The sequence below is a fragment of the Piliocolobus tephrosceles genome, chromosome 13 (genome assembly GCF_002776525.5).
Source record: "Piliocolobus tephrosceles isolate RC106 chromosome 13, ASM277652v3, whole genome shotgun sequence".
Taxonomy (NCBI): domain Eukaryota; kingdom Metazoa; phylum Chordata; class Mammalia; order Primates; family Cercopithecidae; genus Piliocolobus; species Piliocolobus tephrosceles.
Window position 1 is genome coordinate 111,215,830 of NC_045446.1, and position 12,856 is coordinate 111,228,685.

The 12,856-nt window shown below is 43.2% G+C and overlaps 1 protein-coding gene across 2 annotated transcripts in view; it reads left to right on the plus strand.

The window, feature by feature from the left end:
- Window positions 1-12,856, plus strand: part of SORL1 (sortilin related receptor 1) — a 180,451-nt gene that overhangs the window by 97,963 nt on the left and 69,632 nt on the right. For both annotated transcript variants that reach the window (XM_023208488.3, XM_023208489.3), the window contains 7 exons: window positions 887-1,015; window positions 1,523-1,608; window positions 4,906-5,078; window positions 6,147-6,278; window positions 8,257-8,348; window positions 9,533-9,779; window positions 10,455-10,593. In XM_023208488.3, coding sequence (XP_023064256.2) covers window positions 887-1,015; window positions 1,523-1,608; window positions 4,906-5,078; window positions 6,147-6,278; window positions 8,257-8,348; window positions 9,533-9,779; window positions 10,455-10,593 — 998 coding nt within the window. The remainder of the gene's footprint in view (window positions 1-886; window positions 1,016-1,522; window positions 1,609-4,905; window positions 5,079-6,146; window positions 6,279-8,256; window positions 8,349-9,532; window positions 9,780-10,454; window positions 10,594-12,856) is intronic.

Genomic DNA, 12,856 nt, shown 5'->3' on the forward strand with positions numbered 1-12,856 from the left:
CTCCAGGATGCTGTCCATCAAGCTGGGAGGTTTGACAGATGTGACCCCAAATCACAGGAGGTCTCATGAACCTAACTACTGTGTCTCAAAGGATAGGATGATTTTAGCTAGTATGTGGACATAGTCTTAAATAACATTGAACCCTTAGTCAAAATTTTTCTTTTCTTCTGAGACAGGGTCTTGCTCTGTTGCCCAGGCTGGAGTGCAGTGGCGCAATCACGGCTCACTACAGCCTTGACCTCCTGGGCTCAAATGATTCTCCCCACTCAGCCTCCCGAGTAGCTGGGATCACAGGTGTGCAGCACCATGCCTAGCTATTTTTTTGGTTCTTTTTTGTAGAGACAGGGTCTTACCATGTCGCCCGCGTTGGTCTTGAACTCCTGGGCTTAAATAATATGTCCGCCTTGGCCTCCCATAGTGTTGGGATTACAGGCATGAACCACCATGCCTGGCCCCAAATAATTTTTTAAAAAGGTTATTCTTTTAAAATTTCTCTTTTACCTATTCAGAGTCTGTCAAACAGAAAGTCTCATTGGTTACTAGTAATTCTGTAACATTTGCCTAATCCCTTTTAACGGAGAGGGCAGGTCCAGGTTCTTAGAGTAGGGAACTGGATCTGGCTAAAATTTAATATTGTTTTGATTTGGCATGATGATTTGTATTGTTTTTTTGGTCTATTTATGACATATGATTGTGTTTTTCCAACTGTGGTTCTGATATAAATCTTCTTTTGAAGATATATTTTATATAAAAAGTAAATATTTTTAAAGGGACAAGTTAAGTAACTTAAAAGTGAAAAGGAGTAAGGTAAAGTCAGCACAATTGGTACAGAAATGCCTGAAATGTATAAAACAGTGGCCTTAACAAAGCCCTCTTGCCTTTTTAGTGACTTCGGTTTCAAGATGAGTGAAGATTTGTCATTAGAGGTTTGTGTTCCAGATCCGGAATTTTCTGGAAAGTCATACTCCCTTCCTGTGCCTTGCCCTGTAGGTTCTACTTACAGGAGAACAAGAGGGTATGTATCACAGAGGTTTCCCTGTCAGGTTCTCAGGGGTCTGTACATGGAACGAGAGAGCATAGAGGGCCATCTGGATTGCTCTATACTCTAAATTCTACAATTCTAAGTTAACAGCCTGTAAGTAGTTTGGGCCACATTTTAAGTTATGGTATTTGTGAACTCTCCTACCTCCAGTGAGAAAAACATTGCAAGTCTGTAAGCATCCCTGAAACTCTAGGAATATCTTAAGTCATCAACTTCAGCAAGGAAACATCTTCAGAGGAATGTATTCAAGAGATATATTTAAAAATCTTGGCCAGGACAGTGCCCTAAATTGTCTGGGCTTGCCTAGTCTAGTTATAAGCAGAACTGACTCAGAACTACTGAACATCCTCTTTCTAGTTCTAAAGGGGAATGAGTGGATGGGCTGTATTGACTGTGGATAGTAAATATATTCCCAGCTGGGATGCCTTTGTGACTGTTCTTCCCTGTTTCTGACCTCTTGCTCTTGGGGTGGGGTGACAGTTACCGGAAGATTTCTGGGGACACTTGTAGCGGAGGAGATGTTGAAGCACGACTGGAAGGAGAGCTGGTCCCCTGTCCCCTGGCAGGTAAGGGAGGTGGTTTCTTCCCTTTCATTTCTTGAGATGTGGTAGCAGCAGTGTCATGATCTCACCCAAGTCCTGGCTTGTGGCTCCTGTAATTGAGTGGAGAAAAACAACGGCCATCACAAGATCACAGGGCTTCCCCTTTTCCCTAAGGTTGGTGTCCACACTCAACTTACGCATAGCCATACCCTTTTTTAGGAATGGAAAGTATTTGGTGTCAGCTCAGTTTCTTTGAGGGAAATCCCTTTGTTAATTGAAAAATATTGATTCGGCATCCACTGGGGTAGAAAGGTGCCCACGGGCTTTTGTGTGTTCCTCAATCTGTTTGTCCAAGTTGAGTATAAAGAGGCGTGTGGCTTCTTAGGAAGTAGCTGAGTAGTCTATGTTAATTTTATAATAAAAATAACTATACAATTTTAATGGAATTTTATAGATTTCAGTGTACTTTTTTATGTGTTGCCAGTTTCACCCTTTTAACAACTCAGGGAAGCAGATATTATCGATTTTGTGTTTTACTTTTTCATGAGGAAGCATGTTCAGAGGAGGTTAAATGGCTTAAGGTCACACATCTAGTAAGTGACAAAGTTGAAATTCAGACTCTAAGCCCCATGCTCTTCATTGGACATTGCCCAAATGGCAAATAAATGTCATTCTCACTATTTTAGATAATCATTATGCATGCTAATTAAGAAAAACTTCTCTGAAATGATTCATATGCTATAAAGGTATAGTGTGTTCTCAAACACATTTCTGCTCGGTTTAGTGGTGATGTAACATGGGATCTTTACAATAGAGACATGAAATTATGATACTTTGGGGAAATAATCTCTTAGCTGCTTATTTTTCTTCACTCTGTTTCCAGTTCTTATTCATTTAAAGCTTCTTTATGCCCTCCGTGCCCTCTTTCCTGCCCATACCTCTTGGTGAAGGCAAACGGCTGGAGTTAACTTCCATCTGCGGTGGGTGGTGGTGTCTACGTGGACAGCCATAAGCACCGAATGAATCATGAAAGAAGCGTGTGGTCTCCGCAGGCAGGGCAGGGCAGCCCTCTCTTTTGCTTACTGCTGCCAGCTTGCCCTGGTGTTTTTCATGCTAAGCTCGTTAGTCCCTTAATTTAATCTTTCATCATTACCAGAGTAATTAACATACCTCACTATGGAGACTTAAAAAGAACCACCACTTCAGCAAATTCCAACAAATGAGCAGATAATATTCAAATATTTCCCTCACAAGAGCTGTTATTGATGAGGGCGTGGGTTAGTGGGGTTTGAGTGATTGCTCTTAAGGGGCTGGAGTGCCTACTTTTGTAATAAATATTTCTGAAGATAATTCAACAAGGGACAAAACAGCTTGTTTAAAGCCATCTAAACTGGCAGGAAAGCTGTTTTCTCTTCTACCAGAAGATAGAACAGGGAAAGAAGTGGAGAAATCTCATTCCATTGTGGGCCACCTCCTATGTAAAAGAGAGAGAGAAAAAAAAGGTATGGAATAGGGGACAGGGATATACCAGGAAAGAAAAAGATGCTTTCACAGGACTAATGGAGCCGTAATATCTTTGCAAAGATGAGGTAATCTGGGCATCTGGAAGGATTTTTTAAATGCAAGAATTTTTCTTCCTTTACAATTACTACAAAAACACGCATTCCTAGGCTGTGCTCATGTATGGCCAGGACCAGCCAACAATTCCATTCCTTTTCTAGGTTAAGCATTGCCCACTGGAACGCTGCATGCTGCTCTGAACATAAGCCTAAAACAAGTATTTCTGGATTCAGGTTCTACTTTATGGGTATTGGTTTCTTAAAGGGGAAAAAAAAAATAACCCAAAGTGACAGAATGAGGTTTATAGATGCTGGAGAGAGATGTGGGGCAAAAAGCTCACTGCTGCAAAGGTAGCTTTCATGTCCCTATACCTTAGCTGGCCCCCTCCCTGGGAATGACAGTGGGAAGGTTTTCTTGACAACCAAAAGGGGAGGTAGGTTACCATGTGATGGTAGCATAGATACTTCTAAAGTGACCTGAAACCAAAGGAAAAGAAGGAAAACTAACCTTATTAAAAATTATAGATAAATTTATTTTTTGATGCATTATCTGTATTGCAGCTTTTATAAAGAAGGTGATAGGTACATGTTAAGTCACTGAGTGTATGGAATCAGGAAGTGGGCAGGAATGGCTAACCCAGGCATGCAACAGAAGAATTCAGATTTGCATCTTGGTTCCATATGCGACACACTGTCAAGATGCACACTTTAGACACAGATGCTGTTGTGCTGCTTGTGTCCACTCCTGGGGAAGAATCTGGATGTTTCCCAGGCTGTTCCCTAAGTGGAAAAGAGAGTGTACTGAGTCTTCCTATTTCCAGTTGTCTGACATTAGGTAAGTGTCTTTAGCACTCAGGACCTTCATTTCTACATCTGAAAAAATCATCCACACCCGTGTCTGTATCATAAGAGACAGCACAGTGTAGTAGTTAAAGCATAGACTGTGGATCCAGAGTGCCTGGGTTCTGATCTCGGTTCTGCCACTTGCTAGTTGTGTGAGTTACTTAACCTCTCTGGTCTCAGTTTTCTCATTATAAAATTTGGCTAACAATAGTTCTACCATCGGGCAGTTGTTATGGGTCTTAAACAATGCCCAATACTTAGTAAGCACATTGTACACAATATGTACACAATTTGTATTTGTTGAGTAGAAACAGATTTTTTTTGTGATGATGATGTTGTGCACCATTTTCTAAAGAGCCAAGAACAAATGCATTATTATTATTTTGAAGATCTAAGAGGTTGATGTAATTGCCATATAGTGTTGCAAACAATATGAATAAGTGAACACATTGATTAGAGAGCTTAGTTACAAGGCTTCAGTGACTAATGGTCTCTCGTCAACAACGTGACGGTGCTGTGGTGATAGCAGTCACGTGAGGAGGGGGAACAGGGCGAATGGTGTAATTCGGTTGGCAAGTGTGACTTGAAGACACAGGTCCAAAAGTATGGTTGTTGCTTAGTCCAGAAGTATGGTTGTTGGAGCATGCATATTGGGAGATTCAGATTAAAGAAAAACGTAACAAGTAAAAACACTTGCAGACGAAGAAACAGATTCACTGAAGTTTAAGTCACTTGCCTGAGGTGGAAATGTGATTCCATTATGCACCTCCTGAGTCTTGATTTCTGTGCTCTTCACTGGGTCCACACCACATGCCAATGGATTTGCGGTTTGTGTGTGAGACACAAATGGGTCAGATGTGCTAGGACCTCTTCAGCATCCCCTGGGTCCAACCTCCCACGTGTCTTGTGTGTCTGGCAGAGGAGAACGAGTTCATCCTGTATGCTGTGCGGAAATCCATCTTTCGCTATGACCTGGCCTCGGGAGCCACAGAGCAGCTGCCTCTCAGCGGGCTACGGGCAGCAGTGGCCCTGGACTTTGACTATGAGCACAACTGTTTGTATTGGTCTGACCTGGCCTTGGACATCATCCAGGTGAGTCAGCGCTTGGCCTCAGTGTGGGGGCTGTGCATTGTGACTGTCCTGTCCTGATAAGCTTCATGCAGAATGGCCTGTGGAAATGGGCAGTTAGAGGTTTGTAAGTGTCGCTCATCTCAGGGCCGACAGATAAAACTTTCCAGTCTTCTGTGTTAGTATTTTTCTTTCTCTGTCTTCATCTGTTCATATAGGAAGGATAAAGAAGGCCCTAAATCCACAGACCTGCTTGGAAGTGAGGGCTCGCTTTGCCTGCTGGGAAGGTGTTGGGACTAGTAATGTAGGATGATTAGTTGCCCCCTATTGTGCCAACTGCCTCTTGAGCATCTTTCTTCCCAAGCCAAGATACAGTAATGCTTGACTTACCCATAGCTCACGTAATTATCCACTTCAGCTGTTCTGAACACAGATAAGAACCAGGAAGCAAGCATTAAAGAGCCCTGGACAGGCCAGGGAGACAGCCATACACTCAAACCCATGCATTTAAAGGAAAGCTATTTGATCTTTATTTATTGTCTGCTTAATCCTTTTAGAAAAAGCAATTCCAACAAATTTGTATCTAGATTCCCAACCCAACAGAAATTTTACAGTGCCTGGGTATTTGAGGGGGTTGGGGTGGGGGATGGCGATGATGCTGAATGGAGCTGTCCAACAATAGCACTTGATGGCTAAGAGCCTCACAGGGAAGAAAGAGTATAAAAGCAGACACAAGAACTTAAATATAACAGCAGTCTGGTTTCACTTCTTTTAAAAGCAAACAGACTCATACATCTCAATAATCTCTGACTTTATTGTTGCGATACAGCATAATTTAGTAACCAGTGTTCATAATGATAATGCAGAGTAATGTATATGATTAAATTCTCTTTGTCCTGATTCAGAAACAAAAATGTCGCACAATGCTTTCATGAAAACCCGGCTTCATGGGTCTGGAAAGTTTACTAACATAAAACATCTCATCCCTTGCCAGTCCTGCCACTTGAATAAAGGGTTACCCTTCATAGGACTGACTTAGCAGGCGGTCATTCGAACAGTTCCTAGCATTTATTATGACTTTTCTCTCTTCAGCGCCTCTGTTTGAATGGAAGCACAGGGCAAGAGGTGATCATCAATTCTGGCCTGGAGACAGTAGAAGCTTTGGCTTTTGAACCCCTCAGCCAGCTGCTTTACTGGGTAGATGCGGGCTTCAAAAAGATTGAGGTATGTGTATTTTCGTGCTGTTCTTAATTAAGGGAGTAGGCGGGGCACCTGGGCTTTGAGCCAGATTTGACACAGAGGCACGGGCCAGTGTGTCAGATTACTCTGGAAATTTCCTGCGAGTTTCCAGAGAATGGACCAGCTGAGCCTCCGGAGAGGAGAGAAAAGGGGGTAAGTACCTGGGAGTTGACCTTTTGGCTAGCAGAAGCTTAGCTAGTAACAATAAATGGTAATATTGTTTTAATTTTATTTATATGTGTACTTATGTATTTTATTTATGTATTATTTTTGTTTTATTTTGCTACTTTGATTAAATATGATGGCAAAAACTATAATTACTTTTGCATCAACCTAATATGGTATTATTACAATGCTGTAACAATAATAGTCTAGTATTATTTTAGTCAATTAGAGTGATAGCAACAATATCATCATCGTCATCATCGTTGTTATTAATCCCCATTTCTCTGCAACGTAGCTATCTAGTAGCCTGTCCCGCCTTATATACCCAAGGCAAGGATAATGAATGACCTCTAAACTGCCAAATCATTGTCTTGAGGAATGTAGTATGCTCAGCTCACTGCATCAGCACCTCTTTATACTGCCTCTGCATGGAGAGATGGCATGTGGGTGAAGTGGGAAGTGCAGTAGAAGCAGGGAGATGCAGAGAACTAAGAGGAGTTGCAAGACGAAAGACACAGACTTGAGAGATAGACCCGGGTGTAGGCTTGACTCCACTAGCTCAGCAACACGGGCCAAGGTGCTTATGCTTTCTAAACTTCAGTTGCTTCACGCGTTAGATGGAGATTCATTTATTCACGCAACCATTTGACAGGGGTTCTCTGCATGATACATGTGGTTTAGGTTCTGATGATACAGCAGTGGGCCTGACTCACATGTTCCTGTTCCCATAGAGCTTAGATTTTAGTGGAGGAAGCAAAATAATAAATCAGTTCTGTTGGTGATACCTGCTGCAAAGACTCTGAAACAGTGCAGTGTGGTTGCACTTTTGGAGAGTGGGGCAATATTAGAATAGGCAGACAGAGCAGGTAACTTGAGGTTGATGTCTGAGCTGAGCCGAGGATGATCTTGTGTCCACCTCATGGGGATGCTGATAGAAGTGAACTGGCATCTACTGAATGCTGCCCTGGTGGTCGTGTTATTGCTCTTTCTCTCCTTTCTTTAGTTGCATGTGGTCAGCACTTGGCTAGGGGCCAGAAGAATGCAGGTGGTTCACAAGCACCTACCTTCTCACAGGCTGTGGGGTGACCACTGCACAACTCAAATACTGTTGGTGCAAAATGATGTCAAATGAGCCAAGGTGCAGAGCTACTGATGCTTATAGGTCCAAGTGGGTGAGAGAGTTAGGAAAAGAGGCAGGCCTGGCAGTGAGGTTTGAAGGAGAGTTATGCCTTGATTAGAGTAAGCAGTGGGGCAGGTAGGTCCAGGATGGGATGTGGCAAGAGCAGACAGGAGTGAGTCTGCATCAGGCTTGGAGAAGCGTGAGATGATCAGCCCGGCTGATGGAGAGGAGCAAGAATATGAGTCCCACCTGTGGACTCTTCATTGCAAGGCTGTGACATTGAGAATCTGTTTTATGGGCAGTGTGGAGCCATTGATTGCCTTGAAACGTGGACTGACATGGGATGGTGAAATAAGTCAATGCTTGTTTGCTTATTTACTTATTTGAGTAATTTACTTATTGATATTGCTTTGTCCAGATCATCATGCCCTGGAAACTGGTGCATACATGGTTCTAGCTCCTCTTTCAGACCACTTGAAAAACATCCCATGAGTCAGAGGAAGGAACAGTGCATTGTGACTAGAAGTTGGGGCAGGTTTCCCAGATGGGTCGGGTCAGGGAAACAGGCAGGCATGGAGGGGTCATGTCTGCAGGCAGAAGCTGAGTAGCCACCTTTGGCAATGGGGGTCTTTAAGGAGCTCAGATCCGTCTCAGCCTCTTTCCCCCTGTTTTTGTCAGGTAGCTAATCCAGATGGCGACTTCCGACTCACAATCGTCAATTCCTCTGTGCTCGATCATCCCAGGGCTCTGGTCCTCGTGCCCCAAGAGGGGTAAGTGTTGCCCCAAAAAGAAATCAGTCTTGCATCCAGTGCTGCAATAATAGATTCTCATGGAAACACAGACTGTGGGACAAAAACTCTGTTTCTCATGATGGTGGTTGAAATGATCTATGAACTGAAAAGTTAATAGAGACCACAGCTTAGTCACCATGGTCAGGTAACTCCATTCGCTTTTTGTTAGCCAGTGTCAGAATCTCTTTAGGCATCCAGATGTCTTGCATCTGTAGGTTGTTTCTCTAGAAAAGTTGATGTTAAAAGAGAGCCTCTGTAGACCTAGACAGGCCTGCTTGGATATTGTGAGGACTTTCTCTTGAGTTTTATGCATGGTACAAACATTGAATTCATTCCATCTTTCCCCTGCCTTCCTAGCATGTGTAGGTTTTCTTACTTACAATCAGTGTACACTTGGGGAAGGCAAAGGTGCTTTTTATTAACTCATTAACTGAAGGAAACATAACTAAGAGGGAAATCCCTGATGTGACATTCGGGCTTTTCCTCTCTCGTAGCATTTGTGATAGAGAATTGGCACAATTTTTTCAAAGAAAATTCTAAGAGTAATGTATGTACTTGGTTGACAGTATTTAGAGAGAACAGAAGTTGATGAAAAAATTTTGCTTCCTTCCTTTTCATTCTTAACCCTTCACCCTCACACTTCCTGGTGGTAATTATTGTTCATAATGTCTTGTGTATCTTTCGTGATTGCTTTTACTTATGTACAAGTAATGTCTTTGAAACACACACACATACACACATATACAAGCCAAATAGAATTGTAGTAGAGTTACTATTCTGTACTTTTTTAAACAAACTTAATATGTATTGAAGATAGTTTTGTGTGAGTACGTATAGATTTTTTAGGTTTCACAGTATTCTATTATATGTACCATAATGTATCACTTCCTCTGCTGATTAACATTTAGTTTAATATACATACATATACATTTCTTTATATATTATCTTTGCATAATTTGATTTTATCTGTAAATTCTAATAAAGGGATTTGCAGGTCAAGGAATTTAAGTGGTTTCAGATATTATCATTATATATTGTTATAATAATGCTGAAATAACCAGCCGGATCATTCGAAAGGGGTTTCTGACTTTTTTTGGAGTAGTGTTTGAGCTCCCATTTCTCTAGTACTGGTTAGATATGTATTCTGTCCCCATTTTCGCCAGGGTGATGTTCTGGACAGACTGGGGAGACCTGAAGCCTGGGATTTATCGGAGCAATATGGATGGTTCTGCTGTCTATCGCCTGGTATCAGAGGATGTGAAGTGGCCCAATGGCATCTCTGTGGATGACCAGTGGATTTACTGGACGGATGCCTACCTGAACTGCATAGAGCGGATCACGTTCAGTGGCCAGCAGCGCTCCGTCATCCTGGACAACCTCCCGCACCCCTATGCCATTGCTGTCTTTAAGGTGAGTCCATTTGTTGCCGCCGTTGGACTGTCTGCTCGAGCGGGTGAGGAGCATATGAGGTCAGGAGCCTGCCGTCCCTGGACTTTGCAGAGAAGCTGGTTAACTTCTTAAAGATTGTCTTTTTTCCAAATTTGAGATAACTTATTTTCAGTCCTATGGAGGGATGCCAGGCAGAGGCGCCAGGGGACCAGGCTTCCCTGCTGTTCACATTTTAAAAGGTTAAAAGTGAAGGGTTTTCCCATGAACATTCCCAGTTTGTCCCTCAGTGTCAGGGGTGGTGTCGTCATTTCTTGTGCGCTTTGCTCACTTTATTCCCTGATGACTTCCGGCGAGCTCTGTACCACCTACAGTGCCTTGCAGTTTCTTTTTCAACTCTGGAGAGCAACATGGCTCTTCCCAACTCTGGGAAGCAGACTTCAGACTGAGGGGGTTGGGTTCGTGTGATCAACTTGAATGCTTATCAGATAGTTTCTTTTGGGCAGTTTCTTCTGTGGGGTTATACAGTGAGGTTTGGATAAAATCGCTGTCCTTTGCATTTAAGTAGAAGCTTGATCAGGCCAGTCATTCAGCCAATAAATGTTAGTTGTCTCCTGCCTGAGGGAGCTCTTACCCTTAGAGAGGGATCGGAATAAAGAACTAAAGAGCTGGGCTAATGGGCGAAGGTTTTCTTTTTAGAATGAAATCTACTGGGATGACTGGTCACAGCTCAGCATATTCCGAGCTTCCAAATCCAGTGGGTCTCAGATGGAGATTCTGGCGCATCAGCTCACGGGGCTCATGGACATGAAGATTTTCTACAAGGGGAAGAACACCGGTAAGGCAGAGTCTCTTCCGTTGTCTCTGTAGAGTTGATCTCAGGAAAGGGGCTGCGTGTGGCCAATCTGCTCAGAGCAGGAGCTGGCAGCCTGCGTCTTTGTTGTCACGACAACATGCACATTATTTAATTTCTTCCTAATGACATCTTAATTTCTTTTCTAACGATACACAAACAGCTGGAAGACAGCATGTTTTTGCCTGCCTAGAGTGTTGGTGCTTGGTGGGTAATTACACCCTCCTCCTGCCCTTGGCCCCTGACTGATTGGTGGCGTGGCTTCTGTTGCAGCTGGGAGAGTCCCAACATGTGCTTAATCCCTGTTTGGCACACTTGCAGGAAGAGACGCTGGGCTGGGTGCTCAGATCGTTGTTGCTTCCCGCCAGGGCCTCTTGCTTGTTCTCTGGTTGCCCAGATGACCTATTGCTCATTGACCATACCTACCTCTGCTGGAATGGCGCTGTGTAGTTAGGTGTTGTTTTAATTAATTTTTCCCACCGTGAAACTCTAAACCCCATGAAGAAAGAGATTGTCTTTTGTATTTCCCGATGGTTTCACCAGTGGCTAGCACTTTGTAGGTGCTCAATTCATATTTGTTGAAAGAACAAGAGATGAAAAGGGAGGGGAAGAATTGCAGTGAATGCAGACAGTAGCTGTTTTAGAGATCTATCGGGTGAGGCTTCAAGAACTGCTATGAGGCTTTGACCTGCTAGTCCTGGAGTCTGAGACTATTCAATGGAAAGCCTGTATCATTTCATGACTGCTCTTTAATTTTGCTTATCTCCCAGCCTTACTGTTGATTCTAGAGGAGAAAGATCAGAGGATTACCAAGAAGAATAGTCCCTTTAAGAACTTCCCTCTTTATCTCAGCAGGATTAAATGGCATCCCGGGTTTGCTGATTCTCCTTTATTGACAAACTGCTAAGTTTTCTGTTCTTAGCTGGAATGTTGATATTGTTTTATGGTTCTTGGCTGACCCTATACTAAGAGAAAATTGACAGGGGAAATAATACAGTTATAGATACCATTGTTATCCTCTTGGGATTGTGAAGATAGCATGAGAACACCCTGGGAAAACTATAAAGTGTCTTACAAATGTAAGGCGATATTATTTATTATGTCTTCACCACTGACCTGTGAGGTAGGGAAGGCTGGTGTTATGATCCATGGCTTATAGATTAGGGAATTAAATCTCAGATATGAATTAGCTTTCCCAAAGTATCCTCACTAGTTTAGGAGCTGGCCTTTTGTTGCAATTCTGCCATTAAATGGAGAAGTCACATTCTTTCTTAGAGGAGGCACCTGTAGGAGAGTTGAAGGAATCTTGCTTCTCAGCTCCAGTGACTGAAATCTTCAGGCCTTTGTTTGATGGAGGACATCCACTCCTATGGATCTGACCTGCTAGCTAGCAGAGTGGATTTCTAGCATTTCTCCAAGTGGATTTTTAGCATTTCTCCACATTACCCCTTAGTCCAGTGGGTCTTCATTTTCACAAGTGCTTGTAAGCATGTGTTTGATGTGCACACAGGAGCTTCTGAAACACTGTGTGCAGATGAACCCAGTGGTTACCCGGTCACAACTTACTTCCCAGTCTTGACTGTCCATTTCATCCCAATAACTTGAGCACAGCTGACATAGGCAGTCACACCCGTGACTGGGGAGCAGTGGCGGATGAGGGAGTTTGTGGTCTCAGCACGTGCAAACATGGTATCTTGGTGCCAGACAGACAGGCCTACAATCCTCACCTTAGGTGTAATTTCCCTTTCGTACCTCAAAGAGTTATCTTCATTTAAGCTAGCCAGAGTCATTTTGGGGCCCAGAGTGAGGTCTGGATAGATGACAGGCTGGTTTAAAAGGGAGATATGTATTAGCAAGGCATAGTGGCGCACATCTGTAGTCTCAGCTACTCGGGAGGTGGAGGTGTGAGGGTCACCTGAGCTTGGGAGGTTGAGGTTGCAGTTTAGCTGAGATCGTGCTGCTGCACTCCATCCTGGGTGACAGAGTGAGACCCTGTCTCAGGGAAAAAAAAAAAAAAAAAAGGTTTTGGGGGAGATCTATGTTGGTGAGTAGAACACAGACCTGGACCTGTGCAGAGGCGGCTGTGACTGTCCCTTTGCCATGGCCAGTTTTTGCCTCTCTGCTCCTTTCTCTGTTTGCCTTTGGGGTTCTCTCTTATTCTCCTTTGGTTGTGAGCAGAATACTTCCAGAAGACCTCCTGCCTCCTAACACAGGGCTGGAGAAAGATGTTTTTTGTCTTTCTCTGCAG